The sequence below is a fragment of the Vidua chalybeata genome, chromosome 21 (genome assembly GCF_026979565.1).
Source record: "Vidua chalybeata isolate OUT-0048 chromosome 21, bVidCha1 merged haplotype, whole genome shotgun sequence".
Taxonomy (NCBI): domain Eukaryota; kingdom Metazoa; phylum Chordata; class Aves; order Passeriformes; family Viduidae; genus Vidua; species Vidua chalybeata.
Window position 1 is genome coordinate 11,271,633 of NC_071550.1, and position 27,205 is coordinate 11,298,837.

General features: G+C 41.8%; 2 protein-coding genes across 5 annotated transcripts in view; one reads left to right on the top strand and one right to left on the bottom strand.

Moving 5' to 3' along the window:
* MAN1B1 (mannosidase alpha class 1B member 1) lies at positions 1 to 22,566 on the top strand. Of its 2 annotated transcripts, none has more exons than XM_053962047.1 (13): positions 1 to 197; positions 2,400 to 2,508; positions 3,634 to 3,770; positions 4,728 to 4,888; positions 6,871 to 6,980; positions 8,251 to 8,436; positions 10,455 to 10,603; positions 11,215 to 11,403; positions 12,247 to 12,437; positions 14,045 to 14,165; positions 15,767 to 15,964; positions 16,269 to 16,400; positions 17,202 to 22,566. In XM_053962047.1, exons 1-13 carry the CDS (start codon positions 66 to 68, stop codon positions 17,403 to 17,405), a joined length of 2,019 nt encoding a protein of 672 aa, XP_053818022.1. In that variant the 5' UTR covers positions 1 to 65; the 3' UTR covers positions 17,406 to 22,566. The 2 variants fall into 2 exon arrangements, with proteins under 2 accessions (XP_053818022.1, XP_053818023.1); XM_053962048.1 differs by lacking the exon at positions 17,202 to 22,566 and adding an exon at positions 16,554 to 17,181.
* The window catches only part of DPP7 (dipeptidyl peptidase 7), a 23,645-nt gene continuing 18,958 nt past the window's right edge, over positions 22,519 to 27,205 (bottom strand). The window contains exons 9-13 of one of the 3 annotated variants that reach the window (XM_053962049.1): positions 25,890 to 26,008; positions 25,656 to 25,812; positions 25,266 to 25,330; positions 24,371 to 24,441; positions 22,519 to 23,329 (exon numbers count right to left, since the gene is read on the bottom strand). In XM_053962049.1, the coding sequence (XP_053818024.1) occupies positions 23,188 to 23,329; positions 24,371 to 24,441; positions 25,266 to 25,330; positions 25,656 to 25,812; positions 25,890 to 26,008 (554 nt within the window). In that variant the 3' untranslated portion in view covers positions 22,519 to 23,187. Of the gene's footprint in view, positions 23,330 to 24,370; positions 24,442 to 25,265; positions 25,406 to 25,655; positions 25,813 to 25,889; positions 26,009 to 27,205 lie in introns of those variants that run through there. The other 2 variants (XM_053962050.1, XM_053962051.1) reach the window with 2 other exon arrangements.

Here is a 27,205-nt window from a genome sequence, read left to right on the forward strand (position 1 = left end):
GGTTGCCGGAAGCAGCCGCTCCGTCCCGCGGAGCCATGGCGGCAGGCGGCCCCTGAGGCGCCGCCATGTACTCCGGTCCCGCCGCCGCGGGATCGCCGCGCCGGGACTTCATCTCCGTCACTCTCGGCCCGGAGGAGGCGGTCGGGGTCGGTGGCTACAACAACAGCAAGGCCTGGCGGCGGCGCTCCTGCTGGCGGGTGAGGGCCACGCGGGGAGCTGTGCGGTACCGGGGTATCGTCGGGCTGGGTTCGGGGGGCACCTGGTGATGGAGGAGGGCTGTTGGGTGGCCAGGAATGTCCCTAGGCTTAGGTGCAGCTGGAGTGTCATGGGAGACCTGGCGTCGTCCCCCAGTTCCGAGTCGGGCAGAGGCCACGGCTGTGGGCCCTGGGCGCTGGGCGCTGGGGCGGCCCCGCTCTGGGCTCTGCTTTCAGAGTGCTCAGGGAGCTGCTTTCCGCGGGTAGGGGGGTGTGTGAGGCGCGGGCTGGCTGAGGTGTCCCCACGTCATGTCTTTTCACCAATAAAGCTGGGACCGGGGGCATACGGTAAAATCTTGCCCTCTGCTAGTGGACATTTGAGGGGCAACGCTGTGCTCTCTGGACAGGAATGAGGGGAGTGAGATTTGGTCTCTGTGCCTTTGTTCCCTGTGTTAAGGCTTAAGGGGAGAGAGTCCTGTCTTCTGCCCATGGAGAGTAAGGGGAACAGTGTGAAAGCTGAGTGTGAGAAGAGGTGTCCTCTGGCAGAGCTCTGGGAAGTGACTTTCTTGTCTGCTTGTGGGTAGAATGGGCAGACAGCTTCATGTGCGATGGGAGTCTTGGGCTGGAGAGTCTTGTGTGGGAAAGAGTGAGTCAGGGGGCCAAGATAACCCTTGTTACAGATAGGAGATGATGTATACTTACCTCGTAGAGGTTTTACAGGTCATTAGATGAAGTGTATGAAGAGCTTATTTAGGCACACAGTTCCACAGTTCTCTTTTTGTTACCAGTTAGAGAGATATGGGCCCGAATCATCACCCTTCATTTTACACTTATTCATTGTGAGCAAAAAAACCAGTAAGATGGTGGTGAATGCCGTCACATATTCTTGTGCCTTACTCCTACCCATTGCAAGACACCACAATTAAAGCTTCTTTTCTCGTCCTACCCTGATGAACCACAGGGCTGCTGGATTTCAAGCGTCTTTTTTGCAATGGGGAGAGGGTCATAGAGTTTGCTAAGCAGGTAGAACTGAAGGTGACGCAGTGGGACCGGCATCTTACAGTGTGCACAGAGAAGGGTATACAGTATTCCTGTACAGTCAGCAGTGCAGGTGGAAGGCAGGAAACTGTGCTGTGGGACTCACAGTGTGAGCACATTGACAGTTCTGCACAGAGACATTCCCAGCCTCTGGCTGTTGCTAAGAGGATGAGGACTGTGGGAAGTGCTGTGTGGTTTGTAGGAAAGGTCGTTCCCAAGTGTAGCACTGGCAATGAATTTCCCTCTGTATATTCAGAATTAGTGAATTTCAGGAGGACTGTTGGAAAAGTAATGGTGGCAATTTAGCTCTTGATGTTTAACTCTCTCTGTAAATGGAGGCTAATGTACCGTGGCCTTTTTCAGGTTAATGTCATTTGCTGTCAATTTTTCAGTGATTATTGCATATAATCTAGTGTTAACAATACATTTTTGCCCAGGATTAAACTTGAAAAATTGTGGGTTTGTCTTGTTTGTTGTGGTATTTTACTTAATTTTCACATTGCTGCAGGTTGGTGCCTCTTTTTTTGTGGTGCAGAATTTGGTCTGTATGACAGTTCCCATGCTTGTCAGAGCCAGGATACCTGACTTCTCTTTCACAGATTGACAGAATATTCTGAGCTGGAAGGGACCCACTCTTTAAGCAAACGGCCCATACAAGGATCGAACCCACGACCTGCCAGTGATTGGTGCTCAGCTTATTTTGAGCCCTTCTTCTTTGCTGCAGTAACATTTTTAGTTTTCCTGCCATTTTCTTCTTGTTTCTAATTTTGCATGTGCACTCTGCAGTCCCTCTCCAGCCAGGAGGAAAGAGGCTTTTGTCTGATTTCCCAGTTGATAGCTGAGCAGGTGCTCAGGTCAGCCAATGGAGATTGTGATTGAAGTCAGCTGTAGTCAAAGCTTTCTGTGAGTCTTGGCATTTGGCAGGTTCTTGCAGCAAGTGGCTCTTATGTTTTTGTGAGCTTCTTGTGCCAGCTGGTTGGATTTCTGTTTTCTCTGTCATTAAAGAAAATAAGCAATGGATATATGCAGTTGGAAACAGGGTAAAATTAAACCTAGTCAATTTTGTGGGTTTTAATCTGAATGAACCAATAAGAGTTTATTTTTAACCAAGGAGGTTCTTAATGTTATGCTAAATATTCTTTCTTTCACTTCTTTTCTCTCCTAAAGAAATGGAAGCAGCTGTCCCGTCTCCAGCGGAGTGTCATTCTCTTCCTGTTTGCATTCTTGGCAGTGTGTGGAGCAATTTCGTACACAAGCATGGGGGAAACATGGAAAAGTATGTGTTCTGTACAGCTTGCAGTTGCCAGAATGAGGTGTTGGAGTGAGGAGATGATTGTGGGTCTTATAACCAGTTGTAATTTCCATTGGTAATGACTAGGTGCATTCATTGAAGTGCAGTTCTGAGATGATTTTATGTTGTGTTTGAATGATGTAATGCTTACTCAGAAATATATTTTGTATGCCTTTTCTTTATTTATTTTGACTAGAGCAACGTTTTGTTTTAGTTGATGTCCTGGTTTCAGCCAGGATAGTTAATTTGTTGGAGTAGCTGGGAGGGGGTGTGGCTAAGGCCTGGATGCTATTCTGTACTACCTCAGTCCTTGCTGGGCATGGGAGAGGGGAGAAGGGGCTCCTTCTGGTAGAGAAAACATAGCAGGGGCAGCAGTCTGTATTCATGCCTTCATGTAAATAGTTTCTTTTTCCTATACCTTTTGTTCTTAATACTGTTGGCCTTACTGTTTGTTTTCTTATTTCATTGCTGTTTCCCCTAAATTGTTCTTATCTCAACCTGTGGTCTTTGCCTTCTGTGCTTCCAATTTTCAACTCATCTGCCTCAGAGGGAAGGGGAAGAGGGAGGGCAAAACAGAAAAGGGAAAGAAAATGGCAGTGTAGTTTTTGTGGTCAGGGAGCACTGAATTGGGAAGTACCATTCCTAAACTATGACAGTTGATTAAGATCTGAAGGTTTTGAGTGTGGGTTTTTTGGTTTTTTTTTTTTTTTATTATGCTTGCGTGTAGCTACAGGTGGCTCAAACCTAATCACTAGAATAAGGTAATTCTCTCTTGGTTTTGACTGGCTGTCAGTTTAGAAATTCTAAGCATTTGGGTAATACTAATGCACATTTACCTCTGATATTATCTTATTAATTGTATTGAAAAACTGAAATACTAGCAATTTTTAAAATCCCCATGTGCCCTTTAGCAGCTTCCATTTATATTAGGGAGAGGATTAATACCAAAATATGCTTTGTATCTAACAATTAGTGTGTGTTTATCAATGCTTTGTGAATGCAAACAGTTTTTGGAGGTGCATCTACTACCTGTATACAGCAAACTGTTATAAATTTCTAACTGCAGCCTTAACTGTTGATTCTTTGTGCTGAGTAGTTTTGTGTGTCTAGGTGTCACAAACAAATCGTTGGATGATCAGAGAACAGAACAACAAATTCCTAGATTGAAACTGGCAAATCCAGTTGTTCTACCAGCACCCCAGAAAGCAGATGCCAACCATGGAGACTACCCTGAGCTTTCACTGCAGGTAATGTGAGAAGAAATTAGTTTTCTAACACCGCAAAGAGTTTGTGAAGGGAAATAGTGCTTGGTTCCAACAGTTGTTGTGGAGTAAGGAGTTAGAACTTGCAATAAACTTGTGCTCTTGGTGGAACGCTGTCCTCTCAGGGAGGGTTTTGGTGTAGTATTTCTTGGCTTTATCTTTTTTATTTACATGTTCTGTATGCTGTTTTTTATTCGCTGCTCTGCCCAGGAGTGCCAGGACTTTATGTCGCAGTGACCTCTTACTTGAGGCTTTACTCGTGCTGTCTGAATTAGTCTCCACTCTTGTGAGGAGCCTGGAGTCATGGTTTATCTGGGAGCTTGAGAAATAGCTTCAGAATGAGCAGATGATAGGAGGTTTTGAAGGGTTATGTTTGTGGGGAATGCATTGGGAAAGGAACATCAACTGACTGTGTGAATTAGTGGAGCAAAGGAATACTGGTTAGTGTGTTTGTCATGAATTTATCTCTTGAATTCAGGGATTTTCAGTTAATGAATACAAAATTTTGTATGAAATTTTTTCTTAGTCATGCAAAAATGTATTACTGTGTAGTAATTCTTGGTATTTACACTGGCATTGTGGAAACTTTTTTTTTGCATTCTTTTTGCAAATTCTCATAAATTTACTGTGCCTAGTAAAATGGAATCAAATATCTTTACAGTCCTTTGTCATTGCCTTGTGTTAAATGAATACTTGGGAGCAGTAGAGGTAGTTTAGAAGCAATTTATCAGTGTAAACTTAAGAACGGGATGATTTTACCAAAAGTTTAAAGCAAACAAAACCACAAGCATACATTCCATTCAGGTCGGAATTTGCTTGCTGCAAAACAAACAAACTAAGATTTACCTGAATTTATGTTTAATACTGGAATGATGTTGATTTATGGTTTGAAGTTTTACTATCTCTGCACCTGACCAAGCACATTTTTTTTCCTATTCTCAGAAACCACCGAAACTGCCTCATGTTCGTCGTGGTCCTTCTAATCTTCAGATCAAGGCACCACGGAGAGACACGAGGCTGAAGACCCGACATGATACCATGAGGGCTGTAGAAGAGCTGGTCGAAGCGCATAAAGTAGAGAAAACAGAGAAATCCATTATCAGGTAGAAACGTTTCAGGCAAGGTACAGTGCTTCCTTCCCCCTTGCCCCTGCCAAGATCCATTGAGTGTTAGAGTGAAAATTTTAAGGGCTTTCTGTTATATGTGTCCGAGGTTATTTTCTTTCTTTGCATGGGTTTGTTCTCAGGCCTGGCATGATAGCTGCTGATATTACTAGGCTGATAGATTTAATTTTGATGAATGTGCAGTTTCTCTAATTTTACTGTTTGCATCACACAGCTGCAGAGGGTTTGAAGCCCTGCGAGGCTGGCTGTGTTTCTAATGCACTTAGACACTCTTAATGTTCAGCAGGATTCTCGGTGTCCAGAGGTTTCTGCTGTTTGTTGTAATAAATGCTAATGTAACAGTATCAATGTAATAGTGCTGCTACAAGTGTTTTTGTCCCGGGGCAGGTTTGGAAAATGATAGCAGTGTCATTGCTGCTTGTGGATTGGTGCCACTAAAAACAGTGGGCCCAGACTGACCAGGCAGAACCAATAGATGTGTACGTAGTTGTGTGTGTGTAACACCATGTGCTTACTTCTTTCTTACAAGATATGTCATCCCTTGTACAGATCCTTTAACAGAAGGTCTGTGCTTCTATGGTTATGGAAGTGTTTTGATTTGGGAATAAATGAAGGAAAGTAATGTGGATATAGAAAAGATTACCAAAAGTTCAGCAGAGGTTCTTCAGATTTGGAACACAAGGCTTGGGGGTTTTATGTGTTTTATGTTCTCTTTAGCACTTGCTCAGATGAGCTGATGATAGCATCAGAACTGTGCCTGGCTCAGCATTTTGGCTGTCAGTATTGTCTGAAAGTGTTCTATTGTTTTGCTTTTGCTTGTGCTGTAACTCACAGACTTAAACAGGTGGTAACAAGAGAACTTATAAGAGCAATGAAAACATGGTGAATACTAGCTACAAATTTAAAAAATGAAAGTAAGAAATTAACTATGGCATTTATCTAAGTCAGAAGTTAAGCTGACTGCAGGCAGTTAGACTGTTAAAGTAAACACTATAGACTGTAAAGGTCCTGTAAGCCCAGTTCTCTTAGGAAGCATATAATGGGCTCAAAGGCACCATACCTATATATTAAATGGTATGGTCGAGATTTTTTGATCTTGATATGAACTTGGCCTGACTTGAAGTCCACTCTGAAAGACTTCTCCTTCAGGAGATTCTTCATGAAAACCTATAAAAACTGATTTACGCATCTGTGGTGGAAGAGAAGGCTTGTGATCCCTTGATAGCAGAGTTAGTACTTTGAGGATCTCAATCTTTGTACTTAATAATGAGTTTTGTTGATCATCATTTATGTAGTACTGTTGCAGCGTGGCAGGGTGGTAGAAATGCTGCAACCTTCTTTGAAGCCTCTCCTTCAGAAGTGGCTCAGAGTAAGGCCATGAGAACAGGGCAAAGGGCAGCAACCTGTAGGGGCAATGAGGGATGAATAGTTGGGGTGGGCAGTGTCAACTAGCCAATGGGGGAAGCAATCTAATGTAGATTGGCAATAATGCTGCAGAGCACCATGGGCTGAGTTCTCTTTATCAGCCTAGGTGGGGAAACTAACTCTATGATATATTCTTCTAAGGCAAGGCCCTGCAGATTTTCCTCAGGGGGAAGGATTCCAAGGATTCCACATTAGCAACTACTGTGGTCATTTCAGAGCTGGTAGATAATGAATTGCTTGTAATACAGCATTTTCAGGTGTTTATTTTAAGAAGGTTTTTATTAAATTCCATTGTCCAGATATTTAATGAAATTCCAAGAGCTTGTAACACACATTTCTTTATCAAGCACATTTCTCTGCAAAGAAAATTTCTTTGAACAGAAAACTTACTTAGTGGGCCACATAATCATTTTGATCCTTGATACAAAATCTAACTTCTGTTTTATCAAAGTATTGTGTGATAAAGGAAATACAGAGATAAATCCCATTCATTTACATGATTTTCTGTGACCAAAATAAGTCCCTTGTATTTGCAGCTGGAGAGGAGCAGTGATAGAACCTGACCAAAGCACTGAACCGCCATCCAGTAAAATAATGGAACCAGAAAAACCTTCATCTGTGGAAGCTGAAGACCAGAAAGAACCAGGTAAACAGGACAGCTCATGATACCTTTTTTTTTTGTTTGCTTTTATGGTTTAAGTTGTGCAATTTCTCCCCATACACATTATTTATTTTATTTATTTAGATTAAAGGAAACAAAAAGTGTAGGGGAGATTGCTCGAATATCCTAGTTTTTCAGTGTTTTTATTTCACTATGCCAGCCTTCATGCTTGTTAGCCTTCAGAATTTGAAAATAAATTTTAGAGACAAGTCTTTGAAATATAGCCTCTGGGAAGAGCCAGGATAACCTAAAGAAGGAGGGCATGAAAGAGACGGCTTCCTTTTCAGCTGTGCCTGTCCTTTTGTTCTGCAAATACAGGGAAAGTGACTTCCTCCCTGAACTAAACTGAACTGTTTTTAAGGCTCAACCAGAAAGCTGCAGAAGTTGTTTTTCAAGTTGCTGCGCTTGTGGACCTAAGAACCTGTTGTTCCTTTTTCTGAGTTCGGAAAAGAAACCAGGAAGTTCTGGTGTGATAAACGTGGCATATTTCAGTGTGATGTATTTGCACTTCTGCAAGCTTAAAATTTATGGGGTTAAAATTTATGTGCTGCTTGGTGTTTCCCACTCTAGAAGTCTTTGCTCAGCTAATGGCTTGAAATTTTTCATGTTCAATGTGTAACATAAGCTCCACTTCAAGGCAGATTGCAAGCAAAAAATCAGTACAACTATGGGATAAGACATGATTTTGCCAAGATGGAAAATGTAAATTTTCTTTCTATTTTGGTATTAAATAGAAAGTTCAATAGAAATCATTTTGTAGAAGTGATTTTAAATTTAACAGAAAGCAGTTAGTAAGAGAGGGAAGATGAAGAAAAGATGTTATGTGTTGAATTAGCTGAGGATTTTATTGTTAAGCATATGTATTCAGCACCTGGATTACCATGGATCTTAATCTGGTATTTCCTGATTCATGTCTTGGAGCTTTAGTGATACTCATCTACAGCTGTGCATGTGATTATTTTAATGTTTTATTTGCAGAAGTGACAGTTTTGTTGCCAGGGAGAAATCTCTGCTTCCAGAGAGATTGCTCGCTTCCAGAGAATTTGGCTGAACTGCTGACTGGAAACACTGACTGGTTATTCTGCAGAGGAAAGGCTGTTCTGAAACGAATAATGTGAGGGTGGTTTTTCCATTGCACTGATCAGTTAGTTTGGAAGAAATTTTATTTTCAGTGGAATGCAGTAAAGTGGTGCATAGTAGAGTTCCATCAGGGCCCTGCAGAAGTCCTGAGCAAGGTGCTGTTTCTCCTTTGCAGTGCCCATCAATGAACGGCAGCTGGCTGTGATTGAAGCCTTCCGCCATGCCTGGAAAGGTTACAAGGATTTTGCCTGGGGTCATGATGAGCTGAAGCCTTTGTCCAAGTCATACAGTGAGTGGTTTGGACTTGGGCTTACCTTAATTGATGCCTTGGATACCATGTGGATTTTAGGCTTAAAAGAAGGTAATTTTTTTTCCTCTAAAATAATTTTTTAATTTCTCTTCAGGCAGTGCCTGTTCAGAGTTTTGAGGGGAATATTTATTACATGTGGCCTATAAATTTAGCTTCTCTGTGAGGGTAAATACATACATACATACATACATTGTGTATACATATGTATGTATGTATCTGGTAGAATTTGAGGGATGTTTTAATAAACTTCCTGGTCTTTGTTTCTGTACTAAAACCTCTGTGCAATTATACAGCCACCAGAGGTTTTGTGCCCATCACTCTTGGATAGTTTGTCTCTATGTTCCTTGCTTGTGTTTTCTCACACCTAATACCAATATTTCATATATGGATTTAAGAAGGCTGTTTCTGTAAGGAATCTATGGGTGGAGAAAGGGACTGCTCAGTACCTCTTTCCTGAATAGTTTTGTTGTCTGTATTTTTGAGAGTTATTCTTGAAATGACCATGCTAGAAAACTTTTGAACAGATTTTAAAAACTAAGCCAAAAATTTTGCAATTCTGTTGCAAAAAAACTTAAATGCTTAATTAGTATTTAAGACCATTTTTTTGTTGTTGTTTGTTTAGGTGGTTTTTTTTTTGTTTGTTTGTTTTTTTTTTTTGTGATGCTGAGGTTTTTTTAATGGTATTTAAAAATTTCTGGAACTGTATCTATTTAACTATGGTCAATAACCACCTTTGTAAACTTCTATTAAACTTGCAGATTTTTCTGTCATGATAGGAAGAACAGATCTGCCAGTATGGGTACAATAAATACTCTAAGTATTTCATAGTTTTGTCTCTTCTACCTTTGAAGTTTTTGTAAAATAATATGTTGTGTGTCTGCAGCTCTAGGCCTGCGCAGACTATCTTGAAGTTTAATCAAGTTGTCAGTATGTTGCTCTTTTTTTTTTCCTAAAAAATTAATTTTGAACTGAGTAGAGTTTTTAAAATAAATTATTAGTATTAGAGATGTGTTGAAAATGGGTTTTTGGTGAGGGATTCTTTCTATTTAATATCAGTTCTGCTGACTGCCTTAGAGAGCTCCTGGGGTTTCTTCTGAATAACAAATGCTATGTAAATGCAAGTTCTAGCAAGGCTGCTAGTCTTTCTTATCAGCTGATAAATGCAAAAGATTCTGTGGCAGAGAACTCTGCCTTTGCTACTGTACTGCTGACAACACTGACTGAAGATTTTTAGTAATTCTTTTCAAAGTGCCCAACATCCTGTATTTGCTCAGCATCAAAGACTGGAGGGTGCAGAGGCATCCATTTCCTTCAGAGTTTATCTCCTAAGGAATGCCTTCCATTTCTGGCAGACTGGTTGTTCTGCTTCTCGCAAGCAGGAGTTTCGGAGTTTCCAGAAGCTGTGAGATCACTGAAACAGCTCAGCCTCCAATTGTGAGGGCTGAGCTGACTCACATGCACCATGGAGCCCCTGTGCCAAAGCAGTCATTGAGCGATGCTGCTGCTAAGCTGTTTGATGAATGTAATACAACTTTTCTTTTAACCTTTATTTTGAATTAGTAGTGTGATAAACAACCATTTTTGCTTCTAGAGAAAAAGATTGCAACATCTTGGAGGAAGCAGGCTCCTGAGGACACTGCTATGCTAAAGCTATTAACTGAAAATGTTACCTGTTGTCTTGCTGGATAACGGCTTTGGTTGAAAAAGATTTAACTAAAACTAGAAGGCTATGTGGAAGTGTAACTAATTATCTGACAAGTCGAATGGATGGATTTGAAAGACTGGACTATTTTAATAAAAAATTCTTATATTTCTTCTTAAACTATTAAGGATTTTCTGTTTTGGTGAATATTTCTGTCTGTAGGTATCTGTGGTGTGTGCTGAATAAGAATTAAGCCAATGGTAATGAAACTTCTTCCAGCATGTGCTCTTCATTTTAATTTTCCACTTTAAATTATCATCTCTGTAGACAAGTACAAGTAACTGTTATGGATATATGGAGTACTCATATCTTTAGTTGTTGGAACATGCCAGAAGTTCATAACTGAACTACCTTTTATGCTTTGCAGAGTTTGACGAAGCAAGAAAATGGGTAGCAAATGATTTAGTATTTGATAAAAATGTGGATGTAAACCTATTTGAGAGCACTATCCGTATCCTGGGTGGCTTGCTGAGCACCTACCACCTTTCTGGAGATAGCCTTTTCCTGGAAAAAGCTGTGAGTGTCTGGCCTTACAAATGAAACTGGGTTATGTATTCCATATTGGACAAAGTTGAGGGACGATTCCTCAGAAAGTTAAATGTTGCTGGTTTTTAACAGTTTCATAAAGTGGTGAGAAAGACATTTACCGTTAAGCTTTGAAGCCTGCACTTCTGCTCTCTGTACAACCTCAAAGCTTTGCTGTGTTTGTCACCTCCTTGTATGTCTGCTCTTCTGCTGATGAATGGCTGACCATCATAAAGTTCATGAAACAAAAGAAGAAATAAATGATTGGCAAAGGGTAATAGTTGTTTTTTGTTGCCCTTTCTGTGTGTCTTAACACCATCAGCCACTTCATCAGATTAGCTAGATCAGCCAGTGACTGCATGATAGGGATTGCAGCTTCAGATGATGCCTGCAGTGCGAAGGACAAGGTGGAAGCTCTGCTCATTACTGTGAATAATTAATTACTTTTTAAATGTCTTCAATTGCTTGCATCATCTAAAACTAAGCTGCTGTTCTATCTTTTTCCATCTGCTTTGTGAAGAAAATCTAATGGGATGTCCATTTATATATATGTATTTTTGGTTTGACTGTTGTTTTGTCCTGTGCTCTGGGGTTTTCTTTAGAAAGACATTGGAAACAGGCTTATGCCAGCATTCAAGACCCCCTCCAAGATACCATATTCTGATGTCAACATTGGTCGGGGCACCGCACATCCCCCTCGCTGGACATCTGACAGCACCGTGGCGGAGGTGACCAGCATTCAGTTGGAGTTCAGGGAGCTCTCTCGTCTGACTGGAGATGAGAAATTCCGGGTATGGAAGAATCAGTTGATACCGCTCTCTTTTTCCATTTCTCTGCAGCTCTGTCACTGACTCCATCAGTACTCCATCAGTACTCACGGTCTTAGGAGTCTATAAGTTATGATAAATAAGTTGTGAAACTCTAGACAAGGGAAGAAAAATAAACAAAATATTCCATTATTTTGTTGAATACCAAAAGTAGTAGTGGAGATGAGTAATTGTTTTTCTTCCTCAGAAACAGCTTTTAATTAGAAAAATAAAAATTTCTGAGTGTGGTTTCTTGATACTATTTTCTATATGCAGAGAACAAAACTGAAATGTTACCATCCAAGGAACTAAAATGTCACTCAGTAGTTAAGAGTCTGAGAGCAGGTCACCATATAGGGAAAAGTTAGTTGAAATAAAAAGAATTTCAGAGAAAATAATATTTTCCATTTTTCTTTTTGTTTGCTGATGTTGTTATTTTGAACTGTATCCACAGCTCAGTGCTGAAGAATGCAGTAATTTAAAGAACCTTAGCTATTGCTAAATAGATTCATTTTTTTGCTGGACTTCTACTTTGCAAGTCTGAGTAAATCTGAGCACTGTAGTACTCGCTTTTGAGTGGGTTTGCGTTCAAGGAAAGCAAGCAGTTATAATTGCTTCAGAGTACTTGAACATAACCAGAACATCATATTTTGAGAGTCCAGAAGTCTGAAATCTTGAATTTAATATATTGCTCTAGCTGAACTTGATGTCCCTGATGCGAATTTGGGGAAGCAAAGTTACAAGTTTGTTACTGTGCTATAGTGACTAGACACAGTTCTGTACCTCATTCATACCTATAATTTATGCTTTCCATTTTCTTCCTTGTAGAAAGCTGTAGATGAGGTGATGAAGCATGTTCACATCCTCTCAGGGAAAAATGATGGCCTAGTGCCTATGTTCATCAACACCAACAGTGGGCAGTTCACCCACCTGGGAGTATACACTCTGGGAGCCAGAGCTGACAGCTACTACGAGTATCTGCTCAAGCAGTGGATTCAGGGTGGAAAGAAAGAAAATGAGTAAGTTCTTTACACTTGTCATATTGGTGTGATAATTAGGTGAGCTGTAAAACTCTCTGTTGTAGTTTGCTGCTTAAAGAAAAATAATGCATGTGCCCAAGAGTCAGCTGAATTTAGTACTGTTTTTAAAAGCAAGCTAAACAGAAAGAGAGGCCTGTGGTAACATGATGAAAGAACACAAGGAGAGTTAGCTTTAGTCTTAAAGCTTCCTCTCCACAAAACCTTTTCTTCCTCAGGTTGTTGAATGTGAGGAGTGTCACAGAAAGGAGATGAGCATAATTAGACACTTCTGAAATACTGTGGGCATTTCCTTTGGACAGTGATGTCTGTGTTTACTCTGGGTTTGTTAGTGAAGGGTGAAGGGAGACAGAAGTTTGATGTTTGTGTTATCTTCTCTTTAATTCCAGAATCCCAGACTGGTTGGAGTTGGAAGGGATCTTAAAGCATCCTGTCCCACCCCTGCTATGGGCAGGGACACCTTCCACTAGACCAGGTTGCTCCAAGCCCCATCCAACTTGGCCTGGGACACTTCCAGGGATGGGGCAGCCACAGCTCCTCTGGGCACCCTGCGCAAGGGCCTCCCCACCCTCACAGGGAAGAATTTCTTCCTAATATCCAGTATCAATCTACTTACTTTCAGTTTAAAGACCCTTGCTTTATCACTACATGCCCTTGTAAAAAGTCCCTCTTCAAGTCTCATATGTTCCTTTTATCTGTACTGCATTAGTGGAAGAGTGTTTACAAGGAGGAGTTGGAAAAGAAGCTTTCCTTTTCTGTTGGAAAAGAAGCTTTCCTTCAAGACAAGTCTGCCTATAAGCTAATTCTGTTAGACTCCTTGTTAATTTCAAGGAGTTTAATGCAGACAGAGCAAAAATGTGCCTTTTGGAGGCATACCTGTGTCAGAGCAGATGCCTTTCTGCAAACAAAGCTTTCATCACTGCTCTTTCCAAGGCTTACCTTACTGTAAATTGAGAACCAGTGTCTTTGGGACCACAGTGACATTTTGTGAGCCTCAAAATCAATAGGTTGTTTTCCATATTGAAAGTACATGAAAAGAAGGAAAAATGAAATTAAATACTGTGAAACAATGTTTCACAATGAGAAAGGTCAATTGGAGAAGATTGCTCAAACTCTTTGAATCTCCATCTTTGGATAGGGGTACTGAAAAATTGCTTGGATAACCACTCAGACAACCTGATGTAGTTGAATCTGCTTCAGAGCAGAGGGTTGAAATAGAGACCTCCAAGAGGTCCTTTCCAGCCTAGATTTTCTGTGATTTCAATAACTCTGCTTCCAAGGAGTTTTGAAATAAAATCTGGTTATTGCCTAGAAACAGTTGCAGGTGTTTCCTTTAATATTCGAATAAGTATTAAAGTACTATTATTTACTTTTCAAGTAAACTCAGTATTGCTACATGGTAGTGACAACTGATTAATGTCATGTTGATGGTTACTGAGGGGGTTTTTAAAGTTTTTTTCACGTTTAGTTAAATATTACTCCATGGACTGAAGTAACAGTCGTCTAAAAGACTGTGCTGAACATCACCTATGATCAAGTATGTTCTAACTGTGTGCATGTGAGTCAACTGGGGATGATTTTTTTCACAGGCTGTTGGAAGACTATGTGAGAGCCATAGAAGGAGTGAAAAAACATCTTCTTCAGAGATCGGAACCCAAGAAGCTTACTTTTGTAGGAGAGCTTGCTCATGGCCATTTCAGTGCCAAGATGGTAAGAAATATAGCTGCAAAAGAAAACAGAAAAACCATTATAAAATTTAAATAAAACCCAACACAGAGGCAAATGCAAAGCTTTTCCCTCTCAAAAACCAAAAACAAACCCCAGCAAAAACAAACAAAAAACCAACAAAACCCCAAAACACAAGATGATACATACATACACATCTGTCCAGTGTGAAGGCAGTAATGAGTAACTGCCTTGTAGATACTAACCACATTTACAAACCAAGGGCCTTCTGTACGAGTTACTCTAGTAAATCCATTTTGTTCCTTCAAGAATGAACATTTTGGTGCTGGAATTAAATTTTCTTTTTTCTTTTTTTTTCTGTTTTAGTCATAAAATTCCAGTGTCCGAAATTGTTGAGATAATACCTATTTTATGTATTACTAGTTTTCCATAATTCAAAAATATACGTAGACACTTTTCAGATTTGCCTTCAAAAGAAGCATGTCATCTAATACTGTATTATGGGGTTAAAAAATAAATTAATAATTTTGGAGGTTTCTGTCCACTCATGACATCTTTCTTTTCCTACCTGGAAGGTTCTTGGGTATAACAGTATGCTGTTTGCTGTCGGGAGAATTGATTGATCTTAACCCTCTGTTCCCAATTTGTGTATTTTAAGATCTTTCAGTTAAAAATCTCATGCAGTGCAGGTACTGTATATGTGTGTGGCTTGTCTGAAAGATGAGTGATGTATTATTAATGTATGTATAGCCATTCCTAATGTAGTATTTTTAAGATACTCAGTACTAGTTTTCAGCATGTGCTTCTTGGATCTGAATTTCTCAAAAGCTCTCCAAAAAACCTGCTGTGAATAAGACCAGAGTCTGGGGCTTAGGTAGAGGGGGCTGCCCCATTCCAAGATAGAACAGAGTTGAATTGAGACATACAGATTTGGCTTAGTTGTCTGTACATGTGAGAACACTTCCTTCTGTTTCAGGGAGTCAGAATTTTCGTTTTAATCCATTATTATTGGGTGAAAGGCTGGACAGGTCTCTTAACCTGTCCAGCTGGAACAGTGGGGGATGTTTGGCACCTGTGTCTATGCTAACCTTTACAACCCTCCACTTTCCTTAAGGACTGGACAAAGATTTTAAAGGTCCATACAGGGACATCAGAGTGGTTTCACTTATGTTTTTGGGTGATAAGACCTGAGCTCTGATTCTGAATCAAAGATTCTGTTTGTGACATTAATCTGCAGTGCTTACTTTCTTACATCAGTGGTAATTAGCTCCAGAATGAGGACACCAAGCCTTTAGGTGGTTCTGTTGATGCCCTGCATGAGCTGATATGAAATTCGGTAAACCAAAAGACACTCTCCTTCCCCTCAATGTGACCTGAGACCTTTTTTTCAGAAACTTGTCATAAAAACACATTCTTGTACATTTTTTAAATTAATGATTTCTCTAATAATGCTGCCTGCCTCATGTTACATTACATAAAATTGTTAAAAAGTTATCCTCAAGTTGTTGGTACCAGAAATATGTTTTGAAGAAGAGAAAGAATAAAAAATTAAAAAGATGGTGCCCCCTTACTTCCCCTTGCTGTTTGATGTGTAACTTCTCCATAAGAGTTGTCTTGTCTTGCAGGATCACTTGGTTTGCTTCTTGCCAGGTACTTTAGCACTGGGAGCTCACAATGGACTGGCTGCTGATCATATGAAATTGGCTGAAACTCTTATAGAAACCTGCTACCAGATGTATGCTCAAGTAGAGACAGGCCTGAGCCCAGAGATCGTACACTTCAACCTTCATGCACAGAAGGGCCACAAGGATGTAGAAATCAAGGTGAGCAGATAGCTGGCCTGAACTCCAATTCCATGATTTCTCTGTAGCTCTATTCTGCTATTGAACTCCTGGCCAGATATTAGGGATGGGGTTTGTTGTGGAGCAGCTAATTCTTTCTCTGCCTTACCTTCTAGCTCTACCCTAGGCTTTGGTTTTAGTTACCCCGGCAGTAAATTTAGAAGCTGACTTATGCGTAGCAAACTCTTGGAAGCAGATGGAGATACGAATAATTATTTTTCTCCCTGCATGTATCCTTGAAGAAATTCCCTGTCTGAAATACTCTTGCCATTTTTTTTTCTTGCAGCCTGCAGACAGGCACAATTTATTGCGACCAGAAACTGTGGAAAGCCTTTTTTATATGTACAGATTCACTGGTGATAAGAAATACCAAGATTGGGGCTGGGAAATCTTGCAGAATTTCAACAGATACACCAGGGTAAGGCCAGTTTATTATAACCTTGTTCTATCAGGACTGTATTTGCTCACTTGCTTTCTAACACCAACTTTGAAAACATAACTACGTTTCAAGATTCATCAGATAACTGTGGGGGAATTTGTAAGTATATACAGAAAAATTGTTTTCTTACAGATGGAGATACCTTGCTTAATCCATATAGTGAAAGAACTTGTATTACATTGATGAAAAAGTGAAATGCAGAAGCTGTGGGCAAGACCACCAAAGTGTTAGAATCTGTAGTTTTTGGACTGCAAGACGCTGAGAAGGGCATGGCTGGGTTGAAAGAACTCTTCAATTAAAGTTGCCAAAGAAAAAAGAAATAGCACAAAATGGTTTAATAGAAGATTTTTCTGTTCATTCTGACTACGGTGCTTGTGGAGATGTCACTGATATGCTGTGAAAGTGTGGCACCAAATATCAATGGTCTCTTCTTAAGAGAAATGGATACAAGGCTTGGGTCAGCTCTAATGTAAAAATTGCTGGTTCCTTTCTGTATATATGTCCAGAAACTTCAAAGGGATGTTCTTTGTGATACCTCTCTACCCTGAGCACAAATGGATATTTTGCTTCATTTATTGTTGTGGTTTCTTTTAAAATGCAATGAGATTTTTTTTTTTTTTCATTACTGGAGCTTTATATATAAATGAAAACCAAGTATGAAATGAAAAGCATGAAAACATGATCTGTTCTTAGCACTTATCTTCTCCAAGTGCATCTGGATGTTAGGAAGTAAAAAATTATTTTAGGTTATGTAAAGATTTTTTTTTTTTTCCCCTGCAGGTTCCTACAGGTGGTTATACTTCCATTAACAACGTTCAGAATCCCAGTAATCCAGAGCCACGGGATAAAATGGAGAGCTTCTTCCTTGGGGAAACACTCAAATACATGTTTCTGCTGTTCTCAGATGACATAGACTTAATCAACCTTGACAGATACATCTTTAACACAGAGGCTCATCCGCTCCCTATCTGGGTACCAGCATAGCCTCTGCATCAGTGGATCTTCCAGTGGTGGCATTTTTATCTTCAAGTCACTTTACTTTTCAGGGTTTGAGGAGACATGCTATAATGCACCTTTTTTGACTTCAAACAACAGACAAAAGCTTGGGAAAAGCATTTCTGGTTTGAAGAAATCATGTCAGTCTTAAAGCTAATCTCTGGTTCTGGGATGGGCAAAGCTGTGCCATATGAAGCTGGTTTCCCTGGTGATGAGGTTCAGCAGGTAATTGTAGTGTGGACCATGACATTCTCGGGGCTCTGATGACCCACTTAACTGATGATTCACTTATGTCAGTGTTACTAAATGCTCATTAATTATTGGGAATGCAGCGAATTGGCTTAGGGCACAGCATTGTTCCTGGAGAGCAGGAATAAGCCTCCAGTTTTGTGGTTTATTCTGGATTCACTGAAACACTGGATTACAGAGCCATTCCTTTGTCAGACTGACAGTGGTTCAGATGCAAAGTGGAATAAACAAAGAGCTGTAGTGCTATCCCAGGGAGAAGCTGTCAGTATTGCTGCTGGTACTCTGATCTCATTCCAAACTCCCAAGATATGCTGCATCATGGTAGAAGAGGCAGCAGAGCATCTGTTGTATAGTGTCTTAGTTTTGTAGAGCACTTGGAACGGTATTCAAGTTGTGGCTGAAATGAATGGTGAAAGAGAATTTGCTGCTGGTTTAGCTCAAAGTGGTATATAATTTTGTAGAAGTATTGCAGTTTTTTAACTTCCCTGCAGGAAAGCAGGAGATAATGTGAAATGCAAGTAAAACTACACGTGCATTTTATATCTTATTTGCATCAGTTAGACTCAGGTATTCTGACTGAAAGCTGCTTTCAGCTTTTCAGAGGTTGGACACTGGGAAAGCTTGTGAGCATACTAGGTATCAGCCTTCTTCCATCGCTTCCTGTTCAGATATCACCTCATGGGTTTTTGTTGACTCAAAACAAGCTTACAGCTGTACAGCAAAGTTCTTGTTATTCATAATTTCTTGGACCATGTAGAAATTATCATTTTTTTCCTTAGGAGTACAGAGGGTATTTTCAGCAGTAGTGTTAAAAGCAGACAGACTACAGCAGTTCTAGGCCCCAGTAGAATTGGAGAAATTAATTTCAGTTACTTGAAGACAAAGTAGACCCAGGTTTTTTAAGAATCTTACAGGAGCCCTGTGATCTTCCATTTTTATATGTGCACACATACAGATTTTAAGCCATGCATTTGGAAATGAGCTTTCTAGAGTGCTTTTCCTTTTGGATTTGGACAGTCCTGTATTCATGGATAAGATCTCAGAAATGTGATTATTCATATTTCCAGAAGAAGGTGGTCTCACTGAAAGTCTCTTTCCCCCATGGCAGTGGGTGTCATTTAGTGGGGACTGGGGCAGGGCCAGTCCCCACTAAATCCAGGGGTCCCTGGCCATTAGTAGAGCTGACTGAATTTGACTCTAATAGTTCATTTTCCAGTGGCTGAGAGAGGTATTTTATAGTAATTGTAACCTTTGATTTGTAAAGTAAGATGTATCTTTATTTGTCTTATGCTGATCCATTCTGTTTGCTGGAGTTACAAGTTACTCTTGGGACCACTATTTAAGTCTTTTATATAATATTTATCATTCCATGTACTAATGGAAATGGAGAAATTTTAGGAATTATTTAAATGCACATTCTTCTGTCATTAGAGGGACCCTGTCCTGGGATTGACAGGACATAACTGGTTAGTGCAGAATGTTAATGTTCCTCCTGTTCACATGCCAGCAGTAACTCTGAGAACAAGCTTCTCACTTACAAGTGCAGTGGAATCCTGTCACTATGGCCTTTGGCTACACAACCAGTTTCCTGCCAAGGCTTCTGTTTTCTTTGGCACAACAACAAATGAGGATAGTGCAGCAGAAATGTGGAAGGAAGCACCTTCAGTTTTTTTGTTCATGAAGCAGGTTTGTGCCGCTGAGGAGCTGAGTTTTGGCTAAAAGCTAAAGGCTTAAAATTGGAGACTAAAGAAAAAAATTAAAAATATAAAATCCGTGACATTACCCAGGTCCTGCTCACCTGTGTTGCTTTGGCCGTGTGCCTTTGAACAAAGCGAATTTTGAACCTTTAATTATGACTGTGCTATGGATTGTAAAATTTCCAGGGTTTGGTGTTTCACCAGAGAGCTGCCTGACTGAGGCAACAGAGATTTCTTAGAAAATGGAATACATATAAATACTTACCAAAAATCTTCTGGTTTTGAAGTTGTACACAAGTCGTAATGTAATCGATTCTACAAAGGGGACTATGGGAGTCTTATGTGATACTTTTTTTGCCTTATGATTGGCTTGAGAGTAATATTTAATTTCCTAATGAGTTGAAGGAGAGAAGAATAAACTGTCACTTTCCCAAACATTCTTGTCTTTTAGCTGAGGCTGTTGGACCAGCTGATTTCTATCTAGTTCCTCTTGGGACGTGCAGTCTCCTCAAAATGTGGCTTTACTGTCCTCAGCCTTTAAACCTGAGGTTCAGATTGTTAGCTCTCACTCCCTTTGAGAACAAACATTTGTTTCAGACGTCTATATCATGTGTGAAATGGCACAAACTAAATAATCTCAACAAAGCTCATCTGTTCTTCCTGTTCTTCTGCAGAGGTCATTTTAATTGCTTGTTTATTTTAACTTTCTTAACAAACTGTTTGGTCAGATCAGTCTCTGAGCTCCACAGCCTATGTCTGTTCCATAATGTGCTCCTCCAGTGCAACTGAAGCTCAATTTGTGGATCCTTGTTCCAAAGCTTGAAATGCTGGGTCTGTAATCCACTTTGGTATTTCTACATGCTAGGACATTTTTGGCTTAAGTGGAGTGTTGTGGGAAGGCCACCACTGAACCAGGGATTATGTCCTTCACAATAGAAAGCCTTGGCTTTCACTGAGAAACAGAGCTGGGCACGGGCAGAGCGACAGAGAACTGCAGGGCTGTGTACTTGGGAGTCTCACACTTGGGGCTTTGAGCAACGTTCAGGAAATACTGACCTGTATGCTCAAAAAAATTCAGCAGATGGATGGGGCACAGTTACCATCTAATCCCTTGAAGCTGAATTCTCATTACAGGTCTTCAGAAACTGGCAGTTTTGCAAGGTCCCTGGTGTTGGTTGACAGGATCCTTGTGATTTGCAAGACTTCCATTTAACAGGATTTTCAGCATTCCATGCCAAGCTCAGGTACAGCTCTGTTTACTCCTCCAAAGAATACACCTTGTTTCCTGGTTCCATGTGAGCGTGATGTTGGCAGTGATGACAGATGAAGACAGGAAAAGTTTTTGCAATAACACATTTAGTTTTGTGAATTTTTCCTGTGCTTCAGAACTTGCCTCTTAGAAATAGCCCTGCAAGAGAATTCAGCTCCTGACTGCCAGTGCCACACTCAGTATAATTAACAGGATCAGTAAAACTGACATGATGGGGTAGCTCCATGAAGCTTGTTGCTTCAAGAGAAGGGGTTAAGATTTTTCTGACTTTGGATTTGGGAAGAAAGACTTGGGTTTTTTTGTTCTCTGAAATACTGCTGGAGATTGCTGTCCAAAGCTGGAAGCTTCTGTGTCCACTGGAGCCCAACACTGAGTTCCTGTTCTGTACAATGTTCCCACCTTGGCTGCATTCATTGTGTCAGTAAATGATGATAGAACAAATGAGCCTTTGTTCAACAACCTCACTGTTGCGGACCTTAAGCGCAGGGCCTACACCCATGGTTTGGTCTGGGTCACTCACTGCTTATATGCCATTTTCCTTGTGTGGCCCTGAAGTTCAAGCCGGGAGCAGCATTCCCATGATGCTCAAGAGTGGTGCTTTGGGGCTCTTCCCTTCAGCTCAGACAGCACTGCACAACAAGGTTTTCTTTTTACCTCCCATGCTTGCTTGCCAAAGGATTCAAAACATTATCGATGTTGATGGCACTGGCTTCAGGCTTCTGCCATGATTTCTTTTATGGCATTGCTCATCTGTGCTGGATGTCCATGTGTATTATCTCTTCATCATAGTGTCTGAAAGCATTTAGTTTATCCTTCTGTATCAATCAAACTATGTGTATTCCTTTGGAATAAGAACTATGTGTAAGAGGAAAATAAGGGCTCAGTATAGTCCAAGAGAAGGGGATTAAAAAACTTGTCCTTCTGGAAGGTCAGCAGACACCCAGGCCTCCTTTCTTTTCAAAGCACAAACCCAGCCCTGGTGACTGGGACGACTTGGAGTGACTTCCTGAAACACTTGCCCTTGAACCTGGCTGTGGTACCTGCTTACAGGTGTGAAGGGTGCTGTTTCAAGGGAAATAAAAGCAGGATGCAATCCTTGCTCTCTCCTTTTTTTCCCTAATGTGTTAATCCTGAATAATGGCTGGGGTATAGCAAATCTGAATTGAGAAAAGTTGTGGGCTCTGAGCCCAACAATGAGGATGACCACTTCAGTAAGGCTTGATATAGCAGCAGTAAAGCCAAAGCCTGATTTGAGCAGGAACAAAAAGAACAGTGGCAGCTCTAAGCAGAACCCATGGAGGTTTTCATCAGCATCAACAGAGAGGATTCAGGTCAAGGATGTGGTGCCACTGGCAGTCTTAGCACAACTTTTGTAGGGACTGGAGTTTGATTAATTTGGTCTTCCAAGTCATCCTTCATTTACATGTATCTGAAATAGCTGGTCAGCGGATCCATCTGTTCCTGCTCTCCTCAGCATCCCTGGCTGGAGGGACCAGAAGCTTTGGTCTTTTGTTAAGAACAGGGCAGAGGCGGATGAAACAGATCTCAGCACACAAATATTGTGAAACACCAGCAATGGCTCTGGGAACCAGTCCTGCTGTGACCAGGGAGGGCCCAGCAGTGCAGACAATGACACCAAGCACCACTGTGACTGTGCTGCACAAACAGTGAAAACCTTTGGGAACTCAGGAAACCTCTTCACTCACTCATCACTGTAAAGTAACATCAACTGAGGCAGCCAGTTATCAGGAATTGGTATTTCCGCAGTTATGCTAGTAATTATTGGTGCTTAGTCAGTCTAGTAGCACCTGTTCATGTGCGAAGATTCACCTGGGAAGGTGAGAAGGAACCTTTTTTTATCTTCTTTGGTTATACTACCAAGCCATGAAATTATATCATACCCTTTAATAAACTTTTATATCACAGACTTTAATATACTTGTAATTGATTTTTAAAAGCTCTGAAGATGCCTCAGTGGAAGTGTGCTTTATTGGTCACCAATACACAGCCCTTGAGTGACAGCAGTGCACACCAGGATTCCTTTGTGTAAATCTTCATCTCAGCAACTGGAATCTCTTCAACAAGTTAAAACTAGAACAGCCCCAACCTACAGCTCTGGCTAAGACTGATAGTCTGTTTAGATAACTGGTCACTAGTGGAGCTCACCATGACCCTGTGTCAGTCATAATTATACCTCTGCTATTCTACTAACCCTCTAGTATTTCCTTTTTCTCTAAAAATAGTTTATTTTCAACCTTAAGGTGCTTCATGCAACCATCCTGTTCAGGGCAAGCTTTTCGTATTGCTGCCCTTGTAACAGCTCATTCTAAGCAGACAAGCATGAAGCCCAGAAAATGTGGTTTTGGCTTCTGTCAGTGATTTGGCCTTTTGCATTTCTTTTCCATGCTCAATGAGGTGTGGACACTTGGGAAAAGGGAGTTCCCACCATCATGGCAGAGGAGAGAATAGTGTCTCAGCCAGCCTAGTAGAACCAGTGCAGCAGACTGCTGTGTCCTGTGGCAGCTGCACCCAGGGGCTGTGGGGATGGAAGGGCTCAGGGCTGGCTGCCTGCTGCAGCTCCTGTGTGCTGCTCCTTCACCCGCTCCATGCCTGCAGATTTCACCCAGCTGCTGATGATCCTGGCTTCAAGCTTGCGCACCTCTGTGACGGATGGGGGGTCAGCTGGGTTGTGTCCCCTAGGGAAAGGAGAGCAGTGTCAGTTACTGGATAGTGGGTATTTGCCTCCTGCAGAGCCAGAGTCTGATTTTAAGAACAGAGACTGACTGGTTTGTGCTTCACATGTGTGCCCTGGAAATCAAGTTGCAGTGTCTGATCTCCATCCAGTACAGGTGGGCAGCAGCCCCAGGCTTGCCCTTGCTGGCTGCTGCCTCCTCTGCTCCAGGCCCAAAGGCAGATGGCTAATGCCAGATGGCACTGGACTACTTCATGTGACTGATTGCTGCAGGCTGTCTCACGCTTGTGCTAACCCCTGTGCAAGAACACGATCTAATGACAGTAGGTGAGCTGAGTGTCAAGTTCTGCACAGCTCAGCATCCCTGGAGGCTGAAAGAGCCCTGTGCTGGGAAAGATCACTCTTCCACATTGGCTGCAATAGCCTTGTACCCATCCTCTCTAGGTACTTGCTGTATGCTAGGTGCTGGTGAGGCCACACTTCAAATCCCGAGGTCAGTTTTAGGTCCCTCTTGACAAATAAGACATGGAAGGGATGGAGCATGTCCGGGGAAGGGAACAGAGCTGGGGAAAGGTCTGGAGCACCAGGAGTGGCTGAGGGAGCTGGGGAGGCTCAGCCTGGAGAAAAGGAGGTTTGGGGGGGACCACCTCACTCTCTACAACTCCCTGACAGGAGATTGTAGCCCGGTGGGGGTCAGGCTCTGCTCCCAGGTAACAAGGGACAGGAGGAGAGGAAACAGGAGATCTTTAGACTGGAGAATAGGGAAAATTTTTTCATGGAAAGGGTTGTAAAGTATTGGAACAGACTGCCCAAGGAAGCGTTGAATTCACCATCCCTGAAAGCATTCAAAAAACTTGCGGATGTGGCACTTGAGGACGTGGTTTAGTGGCAAACATGGTGGTGATGTTGGGTTCATCTTAGAGATCTTTTCCAACCTCAACAACGTGATTCTAAAATATCTCCTGGTTGGTTGGGCTGTGGCTTGCTGAGATCAAATACCCAGGGCATCAGGATTTTGCCAGTCAAAGGAAAGTTCAGGACTTACCGGAGATCAAGGTGATGGGCACCTCCTTTAATGGTAAGTGCAATCAGTGAAGGGCTGAGGCTGCTGTTTATCTGGGAGGAGAAGGAGCAAAGACCAATTCTCATCAAGTTACTGGGAAGAACTGGACATGAGTCCTGAAAACTGGAACATGATCTGGGCAAGACTGAGGAAAAGCATGGGAAGACGTCCTTGGTACGGCTGGTATCCGCAGCTAACAGTCTGAATGAACCAGATCACCTGTCCCAAATGAAGGGAATGTTTTCTGCAAAGTGGGCACCTTCAGCTGATTGCAATACAGGCAGTTGGAAGTTAGGTCTCTTTTGGACACATGCACCCTAAGCAGCCTGCTCCTCCTGGGATTCCAAGCCAGTCTAAAACACTGAGCTTCTGTATCCAATCAGGAGCTCAAGTAACACAAAATCCAGTCCTGGGTTTTTAATTTTTAGACTGGACACTGACAGCACTCTGAGGTTTTGTTGAATCTAAGCCAAAACATCTCCTAGTTTGCATCGCTGCTCATAGCACCCACCTGGTCTCACCAAGTGTGCTGGGACTGGAGAGAGCCAGAACCATATGGCTGGCAGCACTGAGACCACATGTGAACACAGAAACACACCAGGTTGTGGTTCAGACCCTGGGTGTGGGGTAAGGAAGGTCCTTCCATGTCTGCACTAGTGAAGCCACATTTGTTCCATCAGTATTCCTGGCTAATGGACACTACTCAATGTGTCCGTCATTAGTGTACCAAGAGTCCTCAGTGGTTGACCATGAAACAGCTGCTCACAGAAACTCAGGTTAAAACTGAATTGCCAGTGCTACTCTGAAAGGGAGGGAGGGCAGTATGTCACCTGTAAAGGCTGCTCTGTGCTCAGGATACAGGAGTGCACATGCTTACCCCACCTCCAGCCCATGGGTCCAAGTCTCCATTTGAGAAAATGATGTTGCTTGCACTTTTCAGGTCTGAAAGAGGTCAGGTCAGAGAGTTCATAATTGAGAGGTCTTCTTCCTGCCCAGTTATCCAAATATGTTTGGCTACTGCAGCAAACATGGCCAAGAACAGAAAACATCAAATAATTGAACAAATTACTGGTAGTTTTTATGTTTTCCTCTTCTGTACCAAAGAGATACAGAAAGGTGTGTTTGGCTCAAGTCAGCACAAGGCTGTGACTTTCTGCCAGGACTCATTAGTCTGCTGTGCCTGTCCTCATGGGGCTCAACTGGACTGAGGGAAACAGGGAGACAGCTACAGGGTAACACAAAGAGACAAGAAATCAGCACAACTCACCTTCTCCCCAAAAGTTTATCTGCAGCCAGTGTGCTCGCGGCCTCACACGCCACTTGTTCCAACAGTACTGCTCACGCATAGCTTCTGTGAAGGGCATCTCAGGGAACATGTCTGTCACATTGTTACTGTTAAATGTTAAGTTGATCTCAGTGCAAACCTAAGAGAAGCACAAGAGCTGTCATGGGGCAAGGGCATAGGCAGGACAGCAGCTGAAACCTGTTGGGGGCTCCTTACCTGGTAGTCCCAAGCCTCTGCATCTGAGCCGATGCCACAGCCCGTGGGGTCAGCACAGGACTGGTACAGCTGGTATATGTTATAACACTGTGCCAAGCCAGAGGAGTTGTAGAACACCCCTGCCAGGTGGGAACACAGCACAAAACCAGTCAGTAACTCTGCTGTCTCACTCACCACCTCCCACATGAACTTCATGGCCAAAACCAAGCCAAGGGCTGCGTGAGTGTGCAAGGATGGGACAGAACTCACAGAGCTTGGAACTGTGCAAGGTTACAATCCAGCTTTATGGCAAAGTTTTTACATGGGGCTGACAAATTCCTTCAGGCGACACAAACTTTGTTACTGCCCCCAATCCAATGCAATATTGTCCTGTTTAGACAATTTCCTTTGTAATGGGTTAAAACCCTGGATAGCAGGCAGGGTTTCACCTATGCCAGGTAGAGCAGGTCCTTGTGGCATCTTGCTCAGCTTACTCCTCTGATTTCCCAAGAAAACTCCTTCCAAGCCATGCTGTTCTAGTATTTTATTAAATTTCTTTTGAGGCTCTGATTGCTAAATGTGGATCAAAACTCTGGCACCCTGAGCCCTACGATGATCAAACAGATGTTGGGACACTAGTTTCCCTTATCATGAACCAAGCAAACCTGACATGATAGCAATACCACTTGAGACATGATATGATGAGTAAGTGCTGGTCTGGTTCTCTGCAGGTAGAGGAATGGATTCACATTAAGAATATGGAGTATTACTGCTCTGGAAGCAATCAGTGTCCCCATTCACACTGTCCCCATTCACCTGTTGTAGTTCAGCATCACAGCCCATGGCACTACACTCTACCTGGCTGGAGGTGGGCTGATGAAGCACATGTAGAAAAAAGTGTTTTCCTGTATGACACAGAGGGTTAAGTATGGAGGAAAGCTAGTCTCCTGCCTTAAGTTCTGGTGGATTATTCCTCTTGTATGATTAAACTCCACCAAGTGAATGCAGCTGGGGAGATAGGGAGAGGCATGAGGTGCTCCCCTGGAACTGGGAGGAAGAAATCCACCCTTGGCATCTCAAAGAAACAAGACTCCCACTCTTCCTCACAGAAGAAGTAGCATGTGAATACATCCATTAGATCTGACAGTGTTTGCCAAGACATTAGTGTTTTAAGAAAGCTTCTAGCTGCCAGCCAAGTATCTTTAGCAGTGATTAAGGATTGGTACATTTCTGACTTGGGGCATATACATCATTTGGAAAAAAAAAATTAGCTCCCGGTTATACTAAATTGCATTAAATCTGTAAGAATTCCTTAAATTTTTTTTTTTGTGTGTGTG